At 59.1% G+C, this 24,547-nt stretch overlaps 1 protein-coding gene across 1 annotated transcript in view; it reads right to left on the reverse strand.

The window, feature by feature from the left end:
* Positions 1–24,155, reverse strand: part of ANKRD52 (ankyrin repeat domain 52) — a 50,903-nt gene extending 26,748 nt beyond the window's left edge. The window contains exons 1-16 of the mRNA XM_053967438.1: positions 24,049–24,155; positions 20,279–20,362; positions 19,187–19,265; positions 18,173–18,243; positions 15,999–16,199; positions 14,856–14,943; positions 13,664–13,806; positions 11,533–11,745; positions 10,305–10,383; positions 8,755–8,869; positions 7,086–7,168; positions 6,876–6,993; positions 5,593–5,661; positions 4,488–4,628; positions 1,784–1,852; positions 884–995 (exon numbers count right to left, since the gene is read on the reverse strand). Coding sequence (XP_053823413.1) covers positions 884–995; positions 1,784–1,852; positions 4,488–4,628; positions 5,593–5,661; positions 6,876–6,993; positions 7,086–7,168; positions 8,755–8,869; positions 10,305–10,383; positions 11,533–11,745; positions 13,664–13,806; positions 14,856–14,943; positions 15,999–16,199; positions 18,173–18,243; positions 19,187–19,265; positions 20,279–20,362; positions 24,049–24,075 — 1,692 coding nt within the window. The 5' untranslated portion in view covers positions 24,076–24,155. The remainder of the gene's footprint in view (positions 1–883; positions 996–1,783; positions 1,853–4,487; positions 4,629–5,592; positions 5,662–6,875; positions 6,994–7,085; positions 7,169–8,754; positions 8,870–10,304; positions 10,384–11,532; positions 11,746–13,663; positions 13,807–14,855; positions 14,944–15,998; positions 16,200–18,172; positions 18,244–19,186; positions 19,266–20,278; positions 20,363–24,048) is intronic.
* Positions 24,156–24,547: the final 392 nt, after the last annotated feature.

Here is a 24,547-nt window from a genome sequence, read left to right on the forward strand (position 1 = left end):
ATTTCCCCCCTTTTCCTGGATGATTTCCCCTCATTTCCTGGATGATTTCCCCCCTTTTCCTGCATGATTTTCCCCCTTTTCCTGGATGATTTCCCCTCATTTCCTGGATGATTTCCCCCCTTTTCCTGCATGATTTCCCCTCATTTCCTGGATGATTTTCCCCCTTTTCCTGCATGATTTCCCCTCATTTCCTGGATGATTTCCCCCCTTTTCCTGGATGATTTCCCCTCATTTCCTGGATGATTTCCCCTCAATTCCTGGATGATTTTCCCCCTTTTCCTGGATGATTTCCCCTCATTTCCTGGATGATTTTCCCCCTTTTCCTGGATGATTTCCCCTCATTTCCTGCATGATTTCCCCTCATTTCCTGGATGATTTCCCCTCATTTCCTGCATGATTTCCCCTCAATTTCTGAATGATTCCCCCCCTTTTCCTGCATGATTTCCCCTCATTTCCTGGATTATTTCCCCCCTTTTCCTGCATGATTTCCCCTCATTTCCTGGATGATTTCCCCCCTTTTCCTGGATGATTTCCCCTCATTTCCTGGATGATTTCCCCTCAATTCCTGGATGATTTTCCCCCTTTTCCTGGATGATTTCCCCTCATTTCCTGGATGATTTTCCCCCTTTTCCTGGATGATTTCCCCTCATTTCCTGCATGATTTCCCCTCAATTTCTGAATGATTCCCCCCCTTTTCCTGCATGATTTCCCCTCATTTCCTGGATTATTTCCCCCCTTTTCCTGCATGATTTCCCCTCATTTCCTGGATGATTTCCCCTCATTTCCTGGATGATTTCCCCCCTTTTCCTGGATGATTTCCCCCCTTTTCCTGGATGATTTCCCCCCTTTTCCTGGGTGCTCTCCCCTCTCCTGGAGCCCTCACCAGCTCGAGGTTCTGCCGGTTGCCGTAGGCGGCCGCGTAGTGGACGGCGGTGTAGCCCTGCTTGTCCCGCAGGGAGGGGTCAGCACCGTTGTCCAGCAGGAATTCCAAACAGCTGCAATTGGGAAAGAGGCCAAAAAAAAAAAAAACAAAAAAAAACCCCAAAAATTAAGGAAAAGGTTGGAAAATCTGTAGGGAAAGCCCCAAAATCCCACAGAGGGTGCTGGAAGGGAGGGGTGGGTTTGGCCCGGAATGACAGCATGTGGTTCCTTCTCCCTGAGGATCTGCAGGGAGGAATTTCCCAGCAGATTTCCAGGAAAATTCCCAGTAAAATTTCAGGAAATTCTCAGTAAATCCCCAGCAAAGTTGCTGTCAGATTCCCAGCAATATTCCCAGTAAAATTTAGCAAACTCACTTAAATTACCATCAAATTCCCAGTCCATTCCCAGTAAATTCCCATTGAATTCCCAGTAAATTCCCAGTCTATTCCCAGTAAATTCCCATTGAATTGCCAGTCCATTCCCACTGAATTCCCAGTAAATTCCCAGTCTGTTCCCAGTCCATTCCCATCCATTCCCAGTTAAATCCCAGTCCACTCCCATGGAATACCCAGTAAATTCCCAGTGAATTCCTATTAAATTCCCTTGAATTTTCAGTCTGTTCCCAGTCCATTCCCAGTTAAATCCCAGTCCATTCCCATGGAATTCCAGTAAATTCCCAGTCCATTCCCAGTTAAAGCTCAGTTAATTCCCACTGAACTCCCATTGAACTCCCAGTTCATTCCCAGTTCATACCCATGGAATTCCCAGTCCATTCCCAGTTAAATCCCAGTCCATTCCCAGTCCACACCCATGGAATTCCCAGTAAATTCCCAGTCCATTCCCAGTCCATCCCAGCACTCACAAGAACGCCTCCTTCAGCCTGGACTCCTTCAGGGGCTCCTCCTCGCTGGCTCCTGAGTGAGCCTCAGCTCTGAAATGTCACCGGGTGGGTGACAGTGCCCATGGGGACACCCCCAGTGCCACCACAGGTGGGTGACAGTGCCCAGGGTGCCACCCCAAGTTGGTGACAGTGCCCACAGGGACACCCCCAGTGCCACCAGTGCCACCACAGGTGGGTGACAGTGCCCAGGGTGCCACCCCCAGTGCCACCACAGGTGGGTGACAGTGCCCAGGGTGCCACCCCAAGTTGGTGACAGTGCCCACAGGGACACCCCCAGTGCCACCTCGGGTTGGTGACAATGCCCATGGTGCCACCCCCAGTGCCATTAGTGCCATGTCAGGCTGGTGACAATGCCCAGGGTGACCCCCCAGTGCCATGTCAGGCTGGTGGCAATGCCTGCAGTACCACTCCCAGTGCCATTAGTGCCATGTCAGGCTGGTGACAATGCCCAGAGTGTCCCCCCAATGCCATTAGTGCCACGCCAGGCTGGTGACAAAGCCCGCGGTGCCCCCCCCAGTGCCATGTCAGGCTGGTGACAATGCCCAGAGTGCCCCTCCCAGTGCCATTAGTGCCCCGTCAGGCTGGTGACAATGCCCAGAGTGTCCCCCCAGTGCCATTAGTGCCATGTCAGGTGGGTGACAATGCCCAGGGTGCCCCTCCCAGTGCCATTAGCGCCACGTCAGGCTGGTGACAATGCCCAGAGTGCCCCCCCAATGCCATTAGTGCCAAGTCAGGCTGGTGACAATGCCCAGAGTGTCCCCCCAGTGCCATTAGTGCCAAGTCAGGCTGGTGACAATGCCCAGAGTGTCCCCCCAGTGCCATTAGTGCCATGTCAGGTGGGTGACAATGCCCAGAGTGTCCCCCCAGTGCCATGTCAGGCTGGTGACAATGCCCAGGGTGCCCCTCCCAGTGCCATTAGCGCCACGTCAGGTGGGTGACAATGCCCAGAGTGTCCCCCCAGTGCCATTAGTGCCCCGTCAGGCTGGTGACAATGCCCAGAGTGTCCCCCCAGTGCCATTAGTGCCATGTCAGGCTGGTGACAATGCCCAGAGTGCCCCCCAGTGCCATTAGTGCCCCGTCAGGCTGGTGACAATGCCCAGAGTGCCCCCCAGTGCCATTAGTGCCAAGTCAGGCGGGTCACAATGCCCAGAGTGTCCCCCCAGTGCCCCATCAGGTGGGTGACAATGCCCAGAGTGTCCCCCCAGTGCCCCGTCAGGTGGGTGACAATGCCCAGAGTGTCCCCCAGTGCCATTAGTGCCAAGTCAGGCTGGTGACAATGCCCAGAGTGTCCCCCCAGTGCCATTAGTGCCATGTCAGGTGGGTGACAATGCCCAGAGTGTCCCCCCAGTGCCATGTCAGGCTGGTGACAATGCCCAGGGTGCCCCTCCCAGTGCCATTAGTGCCCCGTCAGGCTGGTGACAATGCCCAGAGTGTCCCCCCAGTGCCATTAGTGCCATGTCAGGTGGGTGACAATGCCCAGAGTGTCCCCCCAGTGCCCCGTCAGGTGGGTGACAATGCCCAGAGTGTCCCCCCAGTGCCATTAGTGCCATGTCAGGTGGGTGACAATGCCCAGAGTGTCCCCCCAGTGCCCCGTCAGGCTGGTGACAATGCCCAGGGTGCCCCTCCCAGTGCCATTAGCGCCACGTCAGGCTGGTGACAATGCCCAGAGTGTCCCCCCAGTGCCATTAGTGCCCCGTCAGGCTGGTGACAATGCCCAGAGTGTCCCCCCAGTGCCATTAGTGCCATGTCAGGTGGGTGACAATGCCCAGGGTGCCCCTCCCAGTGCCATTAGCGCCACGTCAGGCTGGTGACAATGCCCAGAGTGCCCCCCCAATGCCATTAGTGCCAAGTCAGGCTGGTGACAATGCCCAGAGTGTCCCCCCAGTGCCATTAGTGCCAAGTCAGGCTGGTGACAATGCCCAGAGTGTCCCCCCAGTGCCATTAGTGCCATGTCAGGTGGGTGACAATGCCCAGAGTGTCCCCCCAGTGCCATGTCAGGCTGGTGACAATGCCCAGGGTGCCCCTCCCAGTGCCATTAGCGCCACGTCAGGCTGGTGACAATGCCCAGAGTGCCCCCCAGTGCCATTAGTGCCAAGTCAGGCGGGTCACAATGCCCAGAGTGTCCCCCCAGTGCCCCATCAGGTGGGTGACAATGCCCAGAGTGTCCCCCCAGTGCCATTAGTGCCATGTCAGGTGGGTGACAATGCCCAGAGTGTCCCCCCAGTGCCCCGTCAGGTGGGTGACAATGCCCAGAGTGTCCCCCAGTGCCATTAGTGCCAAGTCAGGCTGGTGACAATGCCCAGAGTGTCCCCCCAGTGCCATTAGTGCCATGTCAGGTGGGTGACAATGCCCAGAGTGTCCCCCCAGTGCCGTTAGTGCCCCGTCAGGCTGGTGACAATGCCCAGAGTGTCCCCCCAATGCCATTAGTGCCATGTCAGGCGGGTGACAATGCCCAGAGTGTCCCCCCAGTGCCATGTCAGGCTGGTGACAATGCCCAGGGTGCCCCTCCCAGTGCCATTAGCGCCACGTCAGGTGGGTGACAATGCCCAGAGTGTCCCCCCAGTGCCCCGTCAGGCTGGTGACAAAGCCCGCGGTGCCCCCCCAGTGCCAGGCCAGGCCGGTGCCCGTGCCCGCGGTGCCCGCGGTGCCCGCGGTGCCCGCTCACCTGCGGTAGGTGTCCGAGGCGGCCGCGTAGTGCAGGGGGGTGCAGCCTTTGCCGTCGGCCTCGTTGACGGCGGCCCCGGCTGTCACCAGTGTCACCGTGCACTGGTAGCTGCCGTTGGCCGCCGCGTAGTGCAGGGGGGTCCTGGGGACACGGGGAGGGGGCAAAGGGGTCAGCACGGCCTCAGGGACCCACCCTGGGGACCTTCCAGGACCTGCAGGAGCCCAGGACACCCCAAGAACTCTTCCAGGACCAGCAGGAGCTTAGAATGTCCTGGAAACCCTTCCAAGACCCCCTAGGAACCTTCCAGGACCCACCAGGAATGTAGAATATCCTGGAAACCCTTCCAGGACCAGCAGGAGCTTAGAACATCCTGGAAACCCTTCCAAGACACCCTAGGAACCTTCCAGGACCTACCAGGAACCTAGAACATCCTGAAAACCCTTCCAGGACCCAGCAGGAGCCCAGGACAGACACACCGAGAACCCTTCCAGGACCAGCAGAAGCTTAGAACAGCCTGGAAATCCTTCCAGGACCCAGAACACCCTGGAAACCCTTCCAGGACCCTCCCAGGACAACCTGGCAACCTTCCAGGACCCAGCAGGAACTTGGAACATCCTGGAAACCCTTCCAGGACCCACCAGGAGCTCAGGACACCCCAAGAATCCTTCCAGGACCTGGGAGGAGCTTAGAACATCCTGAAAACCCTGCCAGGACCCAGCAGGAGCCCAGGACACCCCAAGAACCCTTCTAGGACTCCCATAACACCTCAGGAACCCTTCCAGGACTCTCCCAGGACAACCTGGCAACCTTCCAGGACCCAGCAGGAACTTGGAACATCCTGGAAAAACTTCCAGGACCCAGCAGGAGCCCAGGACATCCCAAGAACCCTTCCAGGACCCTCCCAGAACACCCCAAGAACTTCCAGGACACTTTGGGAACTCTTCCAGGACCCTTCCAGGACTCTTTGGGAACCCTTCCAGGACACTTTGGGAACCCTTCCAGGACCTGCGGGGGGTTTGGAGCCCCCAGGGCCGTTGGTGGCTCTGGGATTTGGGGACACCGGGAGCGTCCCCGCCCAGGTGGCCCCGGGGGTGCCAACGCTCACCTCCCAAACTTGTCCCTCCTCCTCAGGTCAGCGCCGCTGCTCAGCAGCAGGTTCAGACATTCAACGTTCCTGCAGCAGGGAGAGAGCCAGAGTGTCCCCGTGTCCCCAGAAATGTCCCCGTGTCCCCAGAAATGTCCCCATGGCACCCAGAGGAGTGTCCCCATGGCACCCAGAGGAGTGTCCCCATGGCACCCAGAAATGTCCCCATGCCATCCAAAGTGTCCCCGTGCCACCCAAAGTGACCCTTAGACAACCGAAGTGTCCCCCATGCCACCCAGAAATGTCCCCATGTCCCCAGAGTGTCACCATGTCCCCCAGTGCCCCTCAGCCACCCAGAGTGTCCCCATGGCACCCAGAAATGTCCCCATGTCAGCCAAAGTGTCCCCACCAGCAGCGTCTCCCTCACACACGCAGGGAGCAGGTCCGTGCCCTCGCTCAGAGCAGGGAGCAGCAACTGTCCCCATGTCCCCAGGGTGTCCCCAGGGTGTCCCCATGTCCCCAGGCTGTCCCCATGTCCCCAGGCTGTCCCCAGGCTGTCCCCAGGCTGTCCCCATCTCCCCAGCTGTCCCCAGGTGTCCCCAGCTGTCCCCAGGTGTCCCCAGGGTGTCCCCAGGGTGTCCCCAGGTGTCCCCAGGCTGTCCCCATGTCCCCAGGCTGTCCCCAGGGTGTCCCCAGGCTGTCCCCATGTCCCCAGGCTGTCCCCAGGCTGTCCCCATCTCCCCAGCTGTCCCCAGGTGTCCCCAGGCTGTCCCCATGTCCCCAGGTGTCCCCATGTCCCCAGGCTGTCCCCATGTCCCCAGGTGTCCCCAGGCTGTCCCCATGTCCCCAGGCTGTCCCAAGGCTGTCCCCAGGCTGTCCCCATGTCCCCAGGTGTCCCCAGGTGTCCCCATGTCCCCAGGTGTGTCCCCATGTCCCCAGGTGTCCCCATGTCCCCAGGTGTCCCCATGTCCCCATGTCCCCACCCTCCGGAAGCAGCAGCGTGCAGACAGGTCCTGCCCAGGTTGTCCCCAGGCTATCCCAGGGTCCCTGAGTCCCCATGTCCCCAGGTGTCCCCATGTCCCCAGGTGTCCCCAGGCTGTCCCCAGGTGTCCCCAGGCTGTCCCCATGTCCCCAGGTGTGTCCCCATGTCCCCAGGTGTCCCCAGGCTGTCCCCATGTCCCCAGGTGTCCCCATGTCCCCAGGTGTGTCCCCATGTCCCCACCCTCCGGAAGCAGCAGCGTGCAGACAGGTCCTGCCCAGGTGTCCCCATGTCCCCAGGTGTCCCCATGTCCCCATGTCCCCACCCTCCGGAAGCAGCAGCGTGCAGACAGGTCCTGCCCAGGTTGTCGGGGGTGTTGATGTCGAAGCCGGCGCTCAGCACGTGCTCGTTGCTCAGCGAGGACACGATGCTGTACAACTGACCTGGGGGTGGCACAGGGGACAGCGGGGTCACCTGGGCGTCCCCAAGGGTCACCTGGGCGTGGCTGGCACGGGGGCAGGGCGGGGAGGGTCACCTGAGGAAAGCAGCTTGCGACAACAGTCGGAGAATCCGAAGAGAACGGCCAAGTGCAGAGGGAACATGTCGTGGATCCCGCGCCTGCGGGGGAGCAGGGAGGAGTTTGGGCTCGGGAATTTTGGGATTAAAACCCTGCTCAAGCGGCTGCCAGCGAGGAAATGGATCCTCTGTGAAGGGTTGGGAACTTCTTTGGGGTCTCTGGCTCCTTGGGCAGCTCTTTTGTCCTGCTGGGCCCCCCCAGTGCCGGGTCCAGCCCTGGGCCCTCCCGGCCACACAGACATCGAGGGGCTGGAGCGTGGCCAGAGCTGGGGAAGGGCTGGAGCAGCAGGACAAGGGTCTGGAGAGGCCCTGAGGGAGCTGGGAAAGGGGCTCAGCCTGCAGGGAAGGAGGCTCCGAGGGGAATTTCCACCCCACAACTCCCTGATGGGAGAGAAGAATGGGGATCTGTTCTCAGGGAACAGCAGGAAAAGAGGGAACAGCCCCAAATCCCTCCAGGAGAGGTTCAGGATGGACATCAGGAGGAATTTCCTCCTGGAAAAGGTGCTCAGGCTTTGGAACTGCCTGGAGAAAGGGAGGCTCAGAGGGGAATTTCCACCCCACAACTCCCTGATGGGAGAGAGGAATGGGGATTTGTTCCCAGGGAACAGCAGGAAAAGAGGGAGCAGCCCCAAATCCCTCCAGGAGAGGTTCAGGGTGGACATCAGGAGGAATTTCCTCATGGAAAAGCTGCTCAGGCTTTGGAGCTGCCCAGGGAGGTTTGGGGTCCCCATCCCTGAGGTGGAGCTGGGATTTGCTCCCAGGGAACAACAGGACAAAAGGGAACAGCCCCAAATTGCACCAAGGAGGTTCGGATTGGAAATTAGGAAACTGGATCCCTTGCAGAACCCAGAACATCCCAGAACCCTTCCAGGACCCAGCAGCAGCCCAGGACTCCCTGGAAACCCTTCCAGGACCCAGAATATCCTGGAAACCCTTCCAGGACCTGCCCAGGCCACCCCAGAACCCTTCCAGGACTCAACAAGAACCCAGAACATTCTGGAAACCCTTCCAGGACCCTCTCAGGACACTTTGGGAACCCTTCCAGGACCCAGAATATCCTGGAAACCCTTCCAGGACTCTCCCAGCACACTCTGGGTGCCCTTCCAGGACCCAGAACACCCTGGAAACCCTTCCAGGACCCTCTCAGGACACTTTGGGAACCCTTCCACGAGCTCAGAACATTCTGGAAACCCTTCCAGGACCCTCCCAGAAGATCTCATGAACCCTTCCAGGAGCTCAGAACGTTCTGGAAACCCTTCCAGGACCCTCTCAGAAGATCTCATGAACCCTTCCAGGAGCTCAGAACGTTCTGGAAACCCTTCCAGGACCCTCCCAGAAGATCTCATGAACCCTTCCAGGAGCTCAGAACGTTCTGGAAACCCTTCCAGGACCCTCTCAGAAGATCTCATGAACCCTTCCAGGAGCTCAGAACGTTCTGGAAACCCTTCCAGGACCCTCTCAGAAGATCTCATGAACCCTTCCAGGAGCCAGAACATTCTGGAAACCCTTCCAGGACCCTCCCAGAAGATCTCATTAACCCTTCCAGGAGCTCAGAACGTTCTGGAAACCCTTCCAGGACCCTCCCAGACCACCCCAGCCCCCCCTCAGAAGGTTCCAGAAGGGCTCACCTGGCAGTGTCAGCACCATTGGTCATTAATGTACTAATTAGCAGCTCGTGGCCGTATCTAGCAGCGACGTGCAGGGGGGTATTGCCGTACTTGTCAGCACAGTCGATCTCACTGCCTGCAGGGGAGAGCTCTGCTCTGCTCCAGAACATTCCAGGCCCCAAAACCCCGCAATTCCCACCCCAGATCCAAAAAAATCCCAGAACTCCCACCCCAGGGATGGTTCCAGGCTCTGAAATCCTGGAATTTCCAAACTAGGAACAGCCCTGGGCTCTGAAATCCCAGAACTCCCAACCCAGGGATGGTTTCAGGCTCTGAAATCCTGGAATTTCCAAACTAGGAACAGCCCTGGGCTCTGAAATCCCAGAACTCCCACCCCAGGGATTGTTTCAGGCTCTGAAATCCTGGAATTTCCAAACTAGGAACAGCCCTGGGCTCTGAAATCCCAGAACTCCCACCCCAGGGATGGTTCCAGGCTCTGAAATCCTGGAATTTCCAAACTAGGAACAGCCCTGGGCTCTGAAATCCCAGAACTCCCAACCCAGGGATGGTTTCAGGCTCTGAAATCCTGGAATTTCCAAACTAGGAACAGCCCTGGGCTCTGAAATCCCAGAACTCCCACCCCAGGAATGGTTCCAGGCTCTGAAATCCTGGAATTTCCACCCCAGTGATAGCCCTGGGCTCTGAAATCCCAGAATTTTCAAACCAGGGACACCCCCGGCTCCAAAATCCCAGAATTTCCAAACCAGGGATGGTTCCACACTCCAAAATCCTGCAATTTCCAAACCAGAGACACCCCTGGGCTCTGAAATCCCAGAATTTCCAAACCAGGGACAACCCTGGGCTCCAAAACCCCGGAATTTCCAAACCAGGGATGGCATCAGTGCCAAAATCCCAGAATTCCCACCCCAGATCCAAAATCCTGGAATTTCCACCCCGGGGACACCGCCAGATCCAAAATCCTGGAATTTTGGAGGCTGTAATGGGAATATTGGGAAAAATATTGAAGGATCTGATGGGAATTTTGGGGAAATACTGGAATATTGGAGGATCTGATAGGAGTATTTGGAAAAATATTGGAATTTTGGAAGATCTGATGGGAATATTGGAGGATCTGGCAGGAATTTTGGGGCAAATATTGGAATTTTGGAGGATCTGGCAGGAATTTTGGGATGAATATTGGAATATTGGAGGATCTGATGGGAATATTTGGAAAAATATTGGAATATTGGAGGATCTGATGGGAATATTGGGGAAAAATATTGGAATATTCAAGGATGTCACTGGAAAGTTTGGACTAAATATGGGAATTTTGGAAGATCTGATGGGAATATTGGGAAAAATATTGGAACAGTCGAGGATCTCACAGTAATGTTTGGATTAAATATGGGAATATTGCAATTTTATGACGGGAATATTGGGAAAAACACCACAAGAGCTCGCCGGGGGGGTTTGGGTGATGACTTGGGAGGGTCTGAACCCCCTCCCTGAGCTCCCAGGAGGTCCTGGAAGCGCCGGGAAGATCCGGGATGAGGCAGGAAGGTCCCACTGACCGTTCTGGATGAGGATCTGCGAGCGCGTGAAGCGTCCGTGGATCGCCGCCATGTGCAGGGGGCTCTTCCCTTCCTTGCTCTGCAGGAACCCCCAGGAGGGGCTCAGCCACAGCCAAAACCTCCCCAGAATCCCAAAAACACCCCAAAAAAACCAACATCCCCTGCAGAGGCTCAGCCAGAGCCAAAACCTCCCCAAAAACACCCCAAAAAACCCCAAAAACACCCCAAAAAAACCAAAACCACCCCAAAAAACCCAACACTCCCTGCAGGGGCTCAGCCACACTTGAAAACCACCCCAATAAACCAAAACCACCCCAAAAAACCCAAAACCACCCCAAAAAACCCAACACTCCCTGCAGAGGTTCAGCCACAGACAAAACCTCCCCAAAAACACCCCAAAAAAACAACACCCCCAGGAGGGGATCAGCCACGGCCCAACACCTTCCCCACCCCCTGACTCCAAACCCAAATCCCCTCACCTATAACCACACCCCAACAGCTTCTCTAACCCCAAACCCCAATTCCCTGTCCTGGAGCCACACCCCAACACCTCCCCTGACCCCAAACCCCAATCCCCGCACCTGTACACACACCCCAACACCTTCCCTGACCCCAAACCCCAATCCCCTCACCTGTACACACACCCCAACAGCTTCTTTAACCCCAAACCCCAATCCCCTGTCCTGTACCCACACCCCAACACCTCCCTGACCCCAAACCCCAATTCCCTGACCTGTACCCACACCCCAACACCTCCCCTCACCCCAAACCCCAATTCTCTGAGCTGTACCCACACCCCAACACCTCCCTGACCCCAAACCCCAATCCCCTGGCCTGAACCCACACCCCAACACCTCCCTGACCCCAAACCCCAATCCCCTGAGCTGTACCCACATCCCAACACCTCCCCTGACCCCAAACCCCAATCCCCTGAGCTGTACCCACACCCCAACACCTCCCTGACCCCAAACCCCAATTCCCTGTCCTGAACCCACATCCCAACACCCTCCCTGACCCCAAACCCATATCCCCTCACCTATAACCACACCCCAACAGCTTCTCTAACCCCAAACCCCAATTCCCTGTCCTGAACCCACACCCCAACACCTCCCTGACCCCAAACCCCAATCCCCTGGCCTGTACCCACACCCCAACACCTCCCTGACCCCAAACCCCAATCCCCTGGCCTGCACCCACAGCCCAGCCCCGCTGCCCCCGAAGCCCTGACCTGGAAGTTGACGTCGGCGCCGTTGTTGACGAGGATCTCCAGGCACAGGGCGCCGTTGGTGGAGACGGCGGCGAAGTGCAGGGGGGTGAAGCCCTTCTCGTTGGGCTGGTTGACGTTGGCCCCCACGTTGACCAGCTCGTTGGCCACCGCGTCCTGGCCCATGTAGCAGGCGATGTGCAGCGCCGTGTTCCCGAAGGAGTTGGGCTCGTCGATCTGCGGGACAGAGGGGGGCTGTGGGGTCTGTGGGGTCCGTGGGGTCTGTGGGGATCTGCGGGGTCTGTGGGATCTCTGGGGTCCGTGGGGATCTCTGGGGTCTGTGGGGTCCATTGGGTCTGTGGGGTCTGTGGGGATCTCTGGGGTCTGTGGGATCTGCAGGGTCCATGGGGTCCATTGGGTCTGTGGGATCTCTGGGGTCCAGGGGATCTGCGGGGTCTGTGGGGTTCATTGGATCTGTGGGGATCTCTGGGGTCCGTGGGGTCCATTGGGTCTGTGGGATCTCTGGGGTCCATGGGGTCTCTGGGGTCCAGGGGGTCTGTGGGGTCCATGGGGTCCATTGGGTCCATTGGGTCTGTGGGATCTCTGGGGTCCATGGGGATCTCTGGGGTCCGTGGGGATCTGCAGGGCCTGTGGGGTCTGTGGGATCTGTGGGGTCCAGGGGATCTCTGGGGTCCATGGGGTCTGTGGGATCCTTGGGATCTCTGGGGGCCTGTGGGGATCCATGCAGTCTGTGGGGTCCAGGGGATCTGTGGAGTCTGTGGGATCTCTGGGGTCCAGGGGATCTCTGGGGTCTGTGGAGATCTGTGGGGCCTGTGGGATCTGTGGGGTCCATTGGGTCTGTGGGATCTCTGGGGTCCAGGGGATCTCTGGGGTCTGTGGAGATCTGTGGGGCCTGTGGGATCTGTGGGGTCCATTGGGTCTGTGGGATCTCTGGGGTCCAGGGGATCTCTGGGGTCTGTGGAGATCTGTGGGGCCTGTGGGATCTGTGGGGTCCGTGGGGTCCATGGGATCTCTGGGGTCCGTGGGGATCTGCAGGGTCTGTGGGGATCCACGGGGTCTGTGGGATCCGTGGGATCTATGGGGTCCCTGGGGCCTGTGATGTCCATGGGATCCATAGGATCTGTGGGATCCATAGGGTCCATTGGGTCTGTGGGATTCAGGGGATCCATTGGGTCTGTGGGGATCCACGGGATCTGTGGGATCCGCGGGGTCCATTGGATCTGTGGGATCCATGGGATTTGTGGGGTTTGGGGGTTCCAGATGGGGAAAGGTGGATGAGGAGAACCCAAAGCTTCTGTCACTGCCCTGGGATCCTGTCACCATCCAGAGGGAAGGAATTTGGTTCCTTGATCTCAGGGAATCAACAAAATCCAGAGGATTTGGGATTTAGGAGGGAAATGGCAGCTGAGAACCACCCAGGGCTCCTGTCACTGCTCAGGGTGACAAAATTTGGTTCAGGGATCTGCAGAAGCAACAAAGTCCAGAGGATTTGGGATTTGGGAAAGAAAAGGCAGCCAAGAACCACCCAGGGGGAAATTAATTTGGTTCCTTGATCTCAGGGATCAACAAAATTCAGAGGATTTGCGGATTTAGGAGGGAAAAAGGCAACTGAGAACCACCAAGGTTTCAGTCACTGCTCAGGGTGATGGAATTTGGATCTGCAGAAGTGAAGAAGTCCAAAGGATTTGGGATTTGGGATTTTGAGAACCACACCAAGGTTTCTGTCACTGTTCAGGGTGACGGAATTTAGATCTGCAGAAGCGATAAAGTCAAAGGATTTGGGATTTTGAGAACCACCAAGGTTTCTGTCACTGCTCAGGGTGATGGAATTTGGATCTGCAGAAGCGATGAACTCCAAAGGATTTGGGATTTTGAGAACCACCAAGGTTTCTGTCACTGCTCAGGGTGATGGAATTTGGATCTGCAGAAGCGATGAACTCCAAAGGATTTGGGATTTTGAGAACCACCAAGGTTTCTGTCACTGCTCAGGGTGATGGAATTTGGATCTGCAGAAGCGATGAACTCCAAAGGATTTGGGATTTTGAGAACCACCAAGGTTTCTGCCACCACCCAAAGCTCCTGTCCCCAACTCTCCCAGCCCCAGAGCCCCCCTGGGCAGGTCCCGGGGTCTCACCTCCACCCCCAGCCTGAGGAGGTGACGCACGACCTCGATCTGGCCGCTGGCGGCCGCCGTGTGCAGCAGCGTGTAACCCTTCCTGTCCTTGCACATGACATCGGCCCCGCGCGCCACCAGCAGCTTCAGCACCTCCAGGTGACCTGGGGGGAGACAGCCGTGACAGCACCGCGGCACCGGGGACACGGGGGAGACGGGGAAAAATGGGGAGATGGGGAAAATGGGGAGAGATGGGGAAAAATGGGGAGAGATGGGGAAAAATGGGGAGATGGGGAAAATGGGGAGAGATGGGGAAAAATGGAGAGAGATGGGGAAAAATGGGGAGATGGGGAAAATGGGGAGAGATGGGGAAAAAATGGGGAGATGGGGAAAATGGGGAGACATGGGAGAGATGGGGAAAAATGGAGAGATGGGAAAAATGGGGAGAGATGGGGAAAAATGGGGAGATGGGGAAAAAACGGGGACACTGGGGAGAGATGGGGAAAAATGGGGAGATGGGGAAAAAACGGGGAGATGGGGAAAAAACGGGGACACCTGGGAGAGATAGGAAAAATGGAGAGAGATGGGGAAAAAACGGGGAGAGATGGGGAAAAATGGAGAGATGGGAAAAATGGGGAGAGATGGGGGACACTGGGGAGGTGGGGGAAAATGGGGAGAGATGGGGAAAAATGGGGAGAGATGGGGAAAAATGGGGACACCTGGGAGAGATGGGGAAAAACGGGGAGAGATGGGGAAAATGGGGAGAGATGGGGACACTGGGGGACATGGGGACACCAGGAAGAGATGGGGGACACCAGGGAGAGATGGGGAAAAAAATGGGGAGATGGGGACATCGAGGATATGGGGGACACCAGGAAGATGGGGATACTGGGGAGAGGAGGAGAAATGGGGAGATGGGGGACATGGGACAGACAGGAAACACAGGGAGGGGAATCCGTGTGGGATTGGGAATAAAGGGAGAGAAGGAATGGAGAGGTGGAAAGGAGGAACAGGAGAGATGGAGAGGAGGAACAGGAGAGATGGAGAGAAGGAATGGGGGGGAAATGGTGAGAAGGGATGCAGGAGGTGGAGAAAAGGGAGAGATGGGGAGGAGGAGTGGGAGAGGTGGAGGGAAAGGATGGGAGAGATGGAGAGAGGGAGTGGGAGAGCAGGAGAGGAGGAGCAGGAGGTGAAACCAGCAGGGAGCACCTACCCAGGAAGGCTGCCCAGTGCAGGGGCTGCCGGTCCTTCTTGTCACACGTGCTGGGACTGGCACCTTTGTTGAGCAGCAGGTTCACCATCTGTGGGGTGTGGGGACAGCGTGAGCGGGGCTACCCCGATGGCCCTGCCCACCCCGATGCCCCAGTACACCCCAAAGTCCCTGCTGCCCACCCCTGTCCCTACCCACCCCAACATCCCTGCCACCCTGACATCCCTGCCCATCCCAAACTACCGTCCCCACCCCATCCCTGCCCACCCCAATGTCCCTGCTGCCCACCCTGACATCCCTGTCCACCCCTGTCCCTGCCCATCCTGATGTATCTGCCCACCCTGATGTCCCTGCTGCCCACCTCAACGTCCCTGATGCCCACCCCAACCACCATCCACACGCCAATGTCCCAATCCACCCCTATCTCTGCCCACTCCTGTCCCTGCTGCCCACCCCATCCCTGCCCACCCTGATGTCCGTGCCCACCTCAATGTCCATGCCCACCTCAATGTCCGTGCCCACCCCAATTGTCCCTGTCCACCCCAAATGTCCCTGCTGCCTACCCCATCCCTGCCCATCCTGATGTCCCTGCCCACCCCAATGTCCCTGCCCCCAACTGTCCCTGGTGCCCACCCCATCCCTCCCCACCCTGATGTCCTTGCTGCCCACCCCAATGTCCGTGCCCACCCCAATGCCCCTGCCACCCTGACATCCCTGTCCACCCCAATGTCCCTGGTGCCCACCCCAATGTCCCTGCCCACCTCAATGTCCCTGCCCACCCCAACATCCCTGCCACCCTGACATCCCTGTCCGCCCCAATGTCCCTGTCCACCCCCACGTCCCTGCTGCCCACCCCAATGCCCCTGCCACCCTGACATCCCTGTCCGCTCCAATGTCCCTGGTGCCCACCCCAATTGTCCCTGTCCACTCCAAATGTCCATGCTGCCCACCCCATCCCTGCCCACCCCCGTGTCCCTGCTGCCCACCCCGTCCCTGCCCACCCCCGTGTCCCTGCTGCCCACCCCATCCCTGCCCACCCCCGTGTCCCTGCTGCCCACCCCGTCCCTGCCCACCCCCGTGTCCCTGCTGCCCACCCCGTCCCTGCCCACCCCCGTGTCCCTGCTGCCCACCCTGTCCCCGTCGCACCTCGAGGTGGCCGCTGTGCACGGCGTGGTGCAGCGCCGTGCGCCCGGTGCGGTCGGCCACGTTGACGGTGCTGAGCAGCGGCACCAGCGCCTCCACGCACTTGGTGGCCCGGTTGGCCGCGGCCACGTGCAGCGGCGTCTGCCAGTGCTTGTCGCGGGCGTTGACATCGGCCGAGTGCTTCAGGAGCAGGTGGAGGGCTTTCTGTGGGGTGGCAGAGCACAGAAAGGCTCGGGCACGAGCCCCACATCCCAGTCCCTGGTGATCCCAGAGCTGTGGGATTTCCCCCAAGGGAAGCAGCTCTCTGTGTCCCTGAAGCCACGCGTGGGGTTTCTCTCCAAGTGTGAGAGCTGGGAGAAGGGATATTCCCACTGGGAAAGACCCTGGGGTTGGACTGGTGTGGCCAGGATGGCACCTGGGCTGTCCCAGCCATGGGCACAGGGATTGTCCCCCTGTGCTGGCACTGCTGGGGCCCCCCCCAGTGCCGGGTCCAGCCCTGGGCCCTCCCGGCCACGCAGACATCGAGGGGCTGGAGCGTGGCCAGAGCTGGGGAAGGGCTGGAGCAGCAGGACAAGGGTCTGGAGAGGCCCTGAGGGAGCTGGGAAAGGGGCTCAGCCTGCAGGGAAGGAGGCTCCGAGGGGAATTTCCACCCCACAACTCCCTGATGGGAGAGTGGGGTCGGGATCTGCTCCCAGGAACAGCAGGAGGAGAAGGAAAAGCCCCAAATCCCTCCAGGAGAGGTTCAGGATGGACATCAGGAGGAATTTCCTCATGGAAAAGCTGCTCAGGCTTTGGAGCTGCCCAGGGAGGTTTGGGGTCCCCATCCCTGAGGTTCCAGGGCCCTGGTGGGGATCAGTCCCAGCTTGGACTTGGAGATCTTTCCCAAGCTCAGACCTCCTGGGATTCTGTGAATGCCCCACCCTCACCTGGGCTGCTCCAGCTCCATTTGCAGGTGGGACCTGAGCCAGGTGGGCTCATCCCACCCGATCCCAGCCGGGAATCCTGGCTGGGGGAAGGCAAACCCCGGAGCCACGGGAAGAACCACGTGAGGAACCGGGAGTGAACGTTCCCCGGTGACTCAGCGGGGCCCGGGGGATGACAAACCTGACCCACTGACCTACATTTGACATTTATTTCCCCGTGCTCCTGCCGAGGCTTTGGCTTCAAGGCTTCCCCTCCCTCTGCCATCAGGGCAGAGCTTCCAGGGACCCCAACCCCATGGAACTTCACTGCCAGCGCCCCAAAAACCAACCCAGCCACCCCACAGAGGCAGGGAAAGCATTTTGGCAAGGTTCCTCTGGGGAGCTGGGCAGGTCAGAACTTCCCAGGTGGAAAAATGAGGGTGCCCAAACCCCCAAATTCCCAGATAAGCAGCAGCAGGGGTGTCCAAACCCCCAGAGAATCAATGGGGGTACCCAAACCCCCAAATTCCCAGAGAATCAGCAGCAGGGGTGCCCAAACCCCCAAATTCCCAGAGAAGTAATGGGTGTGTCCAAGCCCCCAAACCCCCAAATTCCCAGAGACACAATGGGGATGTCCAAACCCCCAAACCCCCAGAGAATCAGTGGGGGTGCCCAAACCCCCAAATTTCCAGACAAGCAATGGGTGTGTCCAAACCCCCAAATTCCCAGAGACACAACGGGGATGTCCAAACCCCCAGAGAATCAGTGGGGGTGCCCAAACCCCCAAATTCCCAGACAAGCAATGGGTGTGCCCAAACCCCCAAATTCCCAGAGACACAATGGGGGTGCCCAAACCCCCAAATTCCCAGACAAGCAATGGGTGTGTCCAAACCCCCAAATTCCCAGAGACACAATGGGGGTGCCCAAACCCCCAAATTCCCAGACAAGCAATGGGTGTGTCCAAACCCCCAAATTCCCAGAGACACAATGGGGGTGCCCAAACCCCCAAATTCCCAGACAAGCAGCAAGGGTGCCCAAACCCCCAAATTCCCAGAGACACAATGGGGGTGTCCAAACCCCCAAACCCCCAGAGATACAGCAGGGAAATCCCTGGGCGATGGAGGGAAGGCAACCAAGGAGAATTTTTTTTTCCAGCTCCCTCCAGAACTTTTTGCATTCGCCAAACCCCAAAAGAGGGGAAAGGGGAGGAGAAAATCCCTTTTGTCCCCCAGCAGCCCCGTTCCCACAGGGTTTCTCCCCTCCCAGAGCACCCACCTCGTGGCGAGAGGCCGCGGCGCGGTGCAGCGGCGTCAGCCACACCGTGTCCTTGGCGTTCACATTAGCACCTGTGGGGACACAAGTGACATTCACATCCTCTGGACAGAATTCGGTCAAAATCCCGTCCCTCAGGATTTCTTGGAGAAGAGGAAACAATCTTTAGCTCTGCTCCTTTGTTTTCCCCATGCGGAATTTGGTTTACCTGAAGTGATTGTTTAATTAGATTCTGGTGAAAGTTGTTTAATGACCAATCAGATCACAGATCAGCAGACCCTGATGGGGTCACACAGGATCAGGGCAGCCTCGGGGTTCCCCCTCTCCTCCTGAGGCTCCCGAGGGTGAGGAGCAGATGGGGACACTCAAACCTCAACACACAGAACTCAAATGGGGAGGGTGACGGGTGCCACAACCCAAAACTGAGCAAAACCCCACAGATTTTAGGGGATTTTCTCCAGGATCAAGTGGAACTGCTCCTCTGAGCATTGCCCTCCTCCAGCACCCCACAGATTTTGGGGGATTTTCTCCAGGATCAAGTGGAACTGCTCCTCTGAGCATTGCCCTCCTCCAGCACCCCACAGATTTTAGGGGATTTTCTCCAGGATCAAGTGGAACTGCTCCTCTGACCATTGCCCTCCTCCAGCACCCCACAGATTTTGGGGGATTTTCTCTGGGATCAAGTAGCTGAGGATCCCCCTCTTCCTCCAGCACCCCACAGATTTTAGGGGATTTTCTCTGGGATCAAGTGGAACTGCTCCTCTGAGCTTCCCCCACCTCCAGCACCCCACAGATTTTGGGGGATTTCCTCTGGGATCAAGTGGCTGAGCATCCCCCTCCTCCTGCAGCACCCCACATCCCCCTCCTGGCTCTGTCTCCACCTCGGCTATTTCGGTTCCAAGATGTGGAAACCTTTTAGGATGGTGGCACCATTCCCAACTCCTCCCCTGGCTGCTCTGGAGGGGAGCAGAGCCCGTCCTGCTGCACCCCAGATTTTGGGGGGCTCCTGGCTCTCACCTGACAGGATGAGCAGCTCGAGGATTGCAACGTCTCCGATGTAGGCAGCAGCGTGGAGCGGCGTCCGGCGTTCCTGGTCCTGGAGGGGCACGGGGAAAACACATCCGTGAGCAGGGAGGGCTGGGAGAGACTGGGATGGGGCTGGGAGAGACTGGGATGGGGCTGGGATGGGGCTGGGAGAGACTGGGATGGGGCTGGGAGAGACTGGGATGGGGCTGGGATGGGGCTGGGATGGGGCTGGGATGGGGCTGGGAGAGACTGGGATGGGGCTGGGAGAGACTGGGATGGGGCTGGGAGAGACTGGGATGGGGCTGGGATGGGGCTGGGAGAGACTGGGATGGGGCTGGAGAGACTGGGATGGGGCTGGAGAGACTGGGATGGGGCTGGGATGGGGCTGGGATGGGGCTGGGATGGGGCTGGGAAAGACTGGGAGAGGCTGGGATGGGGCTGGGAGAGACTGGGATGGGGCTGGGAGAGACTGGGATGGGGCTGGAGAGACTGGGATGGGGCTGGGATGGGGCTGGGATGGGGCTGGGAAAGACTGGGAGAGGCTGGGATGGGGCTGGGAGAGACTGGGATGGGGCTGGGAGAGGGATGGGAAAGGATGGGAGACTGGGAAAGGATGGGATGGGGCTGGGAAAGGGTTGGGCAAAGCTGGGAGAGACTGGGATGGGGCTGGGAGAGAAATGGGAGAGACTGGGATGGGGCTGGGAAGGGCTGGGAGAGGGTGGGAAAAGCTGGGAGAGGGCAGGGAGAGGCTGGGAAAGGGATGGGAATGGGGATGGGAAAGATTTGGGGAGCACCAGGCAAGGGATGGGGATGGGAGGGATTTAGGGAGCCCTGGGAGAGGGATGAAGTTGGGAAGGATTTTGGGGAGCACCAGGTGAGGGATTAAAAACAATTCTGGAAGCACCAAGAGAGGGATGGAGATAGGGATTGGATGGAAATGGGATGGGATGGGGATGGAAATGGGGATGCAGATGGATGGGATGGAAATTGGGATGGAGATGGGGATGGGATGGGATGGGATGGATTTGGGGAGCCCCGAGGGAGGGCCAGGAAGGATCTGGGGAGCAGCAGCAGAGCCCTCACCAGTACATTGATGTTCTCCTTCTGATTGAGCAGCGACCGAACCTCCTCCACATCCCGGTTGAAGATGGCTTGGACCAGAGGGGGCTGCAAGGGACAGGAGAGGTGACAGTGACAGGGGACACAGCTGGAATGAGGGGTGACAGTGACAGGGGACACAAGGAGAGGTGACAGTGACAGGGGACACAGCTGGAACGGGGGGTGACAGTGATAGGGGACACAGCTGGAATAAGGGGTGACAGTAAAAGGGAACACAACAAGTGGTGACAGTGACAGGGGACACAGCTGGAATGAGGGGTGACAGTGACAGGGGACACAGCTGGAATGAGGGGTGACAGTGACAGGACACAAGGAGGGGTGACAGTGACAGGGGACACAAGGAGGGGTGACAGTGACAGGGGACACAGCTGCAGCCCCACACCAGCACCTCCTTCACCCCAGTGGAACTGACGGGTCTTTAATTAAAACACTGTTCCTATCGGTTAATTAAGAAACTGCTCCTTGGTAAACAAATTTCTATCATACATTTCTCGTGTTCTCAATACCAGGTGGAACAAATTGAGCTAAGAATTGTCTCTTATTCTTTTTTCTGATCTTTTCACAGTTTTTTTTTTTTTCCCCAGGATGGAAAAGTTACCTGTTGCTCTCCGTGACCAGAGCTCAGCTCTTGAGGCTCCAGCTCCTGCCACCCAAAATTTGGCCACAGCCCCAAACCCCTCTGGGACTGACCCCCTTCCTTATTCCCACACCTAAAAATTCCATTTTTCTGCCAAAAAAAACAGGGGCTGAGCTGCTCTTGGGGTGCTCAGCACCCCCCAGTTGCTGCCTCACCCCACACGGCCCCGCTGAGGCTTTTTGGGATGGAGGGATTTGGGTGCTGCGATCCCCTCAAGGCAAATTTAAAGCTCAAAATGAGCAAATTTTGCTTTTTTTCAGCCTCTCTGAGCTCTGTCTGGCAGTGATCCCTTCCCAGCCCTGCCTCATCCCAAATTTAAAGGGCATTTCCAACCCCAGGAAGACATCCTGGGTCAGGGCAAGGCTGCCTCATCCCCCTGGAATGCAGCAGCCTCAGCATCACTTGTTAAGATAATTTTTTTTTAAAAAGGGTTTTTTAATTTAAAAAAAAATATATTTTGGGAAAGGCTGGAAAACACCAATGGTGCCCCAAAAAAGTCAGAGAGGGGAATGGTTGGGGTATCCCAAAAAATGAAATTCTGTTTAAATCAGAGGCTGATCCCACAGATCCTCCCCCTTCCTTCATCCCCTCCCGACCCCAAATTCCCCCTTTTTTCATCCCCCTCATCCTCAGCTCCTCCCAGGGCTCCAAAATTCATCCCTGGATTTACAGCAGGAGGGAATCAGGGCTTGGTGTGGGGTTGGGGGGCTCTGGCAGCCCCTGACCCCAAAATCCAGGGGACAAAGGAGCTTTTGGGGAAATCCATGGGTAAAAGGGGCTCCGAGCCCAGGTGACCCCGGGGTCACAGCTCTGGGGACAGCACAGCCACGCAGGGGGGTCCCCAAAACCTGATGGGAACACTCTGAACCCCACATTTGTCCCTAAAACACGACAGGGACGCTCTGCACCCCAAGAGTGTCCCCAAAACCTGATGGGGACACTCTGAACCCCACATTTGTCCCTAAAACACGACAGGGACGCTCTGCACCCCAAGAGTGTCCCCAAAACCTGATGGGGACACTCTGAACCCCACATTTGTCCCTAAAACACGACAGGGACGCTCTGCACCCCAAGAGTGTCCCCAAAACCTGATGGGGACAACCTACACACCAAGGGTACCCCCAAAACTCGTCGGGGAAATCCTGCGCCCCGAGGGTGCCCCAAAACCTCGATGAGAACACCCCGCACCCCACAGGTGTCCCCAAAACCCCCCTGAGGCCGCCCTGCACCCCAGGGGTACCCCTAAAACCCAGGAGCTGCTGGGGAGGCAGCAGGAAGCGCAGCAGGGCCGGGGTCCCATCCCGGGGGTCCCGGGGTTGGGGGTCCCCCCTTGATGCTCTGAACTCCCCGATCCAGGAGATCCCAATCCCGGGGTTCTCCTTTTCCTGGGGTTCTGCCATTCCCAGGATTCTCCCATTCCTGGAATCTCCTGTTCCTGATCCCGGTGTCCCATTCCTGGGATTCTCCCGTCCCATTCTTGGGGTTCTGCCGTTCCTGGGGTTCTGCCATCCCCGGGATTCTCCATCTCCTGACCCAGGTGTCTGAACCCCGGGGATCTCCTGTTCACAATCCCGGTGTCCCATTCCCTGGATTCTCCCGTTCCAGGGCCAGGGGATCCCAATCCCGGAGTTCTGCCATTCCCAAGGTTCTGCCATTCCTGGAATCTCCTCTTCCTGATCCCAGGACTCTCCCATTCCAGGGCCAGGGGATCCCATTCCTGGGATTCTCCCATTCCCAAGATTCTCCATCTCCTGACCCCGGTGTCTGAACCCCGGGGATCTCCTGTTCACAATCCCAGTGTTCCATTCCCTGGATTTTCCCGTTTCAGGGCCGAGGGATCCCATTCCTGGGATTCTGCCATTCCCGGGGTTCTCCCAATCCCAGGGTTCTCCCATTCCCAGGGTTCTGCCATTCCTGGGGTTCTCCTGTCCCCGATCCAGGTATCCCAACCTCAGCAATCTCCTGTTCCTGATCCACGGGTCCCATTCTCAGGATTCTCCCATTCCAAGGCAGGGGAATCCCATTCCCAGGATTCTGCCATTCCCGGGGTTCTCCTGCTCCCGATCCAGGTGTCCCAACCCCAGGGATCTCCCATTCCCGAGTCAGGATGTTCAATCCCTGCGGGTTCCGCCGTTCCCGATCCCAGTGTCCCATTCCTGCGATTCTCCCATTCCAGGGCCGGGGGATCCCAGTCCTGAGCTTCTGCCATTCCCAAGGTTCTCCCATTCCTAGAGTTCTGCCATTCCCGGGGTTCTGCCATTCCCGGGGTTCTCCCGTTCCGAATCCCGGGGTCCCATTCCCGGGGGCTCTGCCGTTCCTGCTCCACGGGCCCATCCCCGGGGTTCTGCCATTCCTGACCCAGCTGTCCCAACCCCGGGGTTCTCCCGTTCCCGGACCGGGATGTCCCATCCCTGCGGGCTCCGCCGTTCCCGGGCCGGGGGGGGGGTCCCAGGACCGGGATCTCCCCTCGATGCTCCGCGGTCCCCGGGCCAGGGGGTCCCTCCCGAGGGTCCCCAGGACCAGGGGGTCCCATCCCCGGGGCTCTCCCGGGGCAGGATCCCCCTGTGATGCTTCACATTCCCGGGCCGGGGTCCCATTCCCGGCCTTCTCCCATTCCCAACGCGGGTGTCCCAGCCCCAGGGCTCTCCCGTTCCCGAGCCGGGATGTCCCATCCCGGGGGCTCCGCCGTTCCCGGTTCCGTGGTCCCACTCCCGGGGCTCTCCCGGGCAGGATCCCCCTTTAATGCTTCACATCCGCGGCCCAGAGAACCCCGCGTTTCTCCCGTTCCCGAGGCTCCCATCCCCGGGGCTCTCCCGCTGCCGGCCCGGGCCGTCCCGGCCGCGCTGGGCCCGGCGGGCACGACCGGAGCGGCTGCGAGCGGCGACCCCGACCCGTCCGGGGGCTGCGGAGGGGCCGGGAGCGGCGGGGAGGGCTCGGCGGAGCGGGGCCCGCGGCCTGGGGCGGCGCCGGGCCGGGCCCGGTGGCGGAGCCGCGCTAGGCCGCACATCCCCGGGCTGCCGTAGCGGCGCGGCCCGGGCGCGGCGCGGCGGCGGCGGCGGGCGGGAGCAGGGAGGGGAGGACGGGGCGGCGGCCGTACCTGGTCCGTGATGCTGAGAACCCCCATGTCGGGGCCGCCCTCAGCGCCCAGCTCCCGGCATCGGGTCCGGCCGCGGCGGCTCCGCTCTGGCGGCTGCGGGGCGGGGATGGAGCGCCGGGGATGCGCCGCCCACCGCCCCGGAGCGCCGCCGCCGACGGGGGCAGCGGCAGCGGGGGCGGCCCCGGGGCAGCGGCGTCGCCCGGCCGGCCGGGGGTCCACGGGGGAAGTGGCCGGGGGTCTCCCGGCAGCGGCTGCCCCGGCCCGAGGGGCGGCGGGGCGGTGGGAGAGGGTCCCGGGGGTCGCTGCTCTGACCCGCCCCGGGGTGTCCCCGGTGGGAATCACATCCAGGATCAGCTGTCGGTAACCCCGGGGGTCCCGGGGGTCGCTGCTCTGACCCGCCCCGGGGTGTCCCCGGTGGGAATCACATCCAGGATCAGCTGTCGGTAACCCCGGGGGTCCCGGGTGCCCCAGCCCGAAGAGTGGTGGGGTGGTGGGAGAA

This window comes from Vidua chalybeata, chromosome 30 (genome assembly GCF_026979565.1).
Source record: "Vidua chalybeata isolate OUT-0048 chromosome 30, bVidCha1 merged haplotype, whole genome shotgun sequence".
Classification (NCBI taxonomy): Eukaryota; Metazoa; Chordata; class Aves; order Passeriformes; family Viduidae; genus Vidua; species Vidua chalybeata.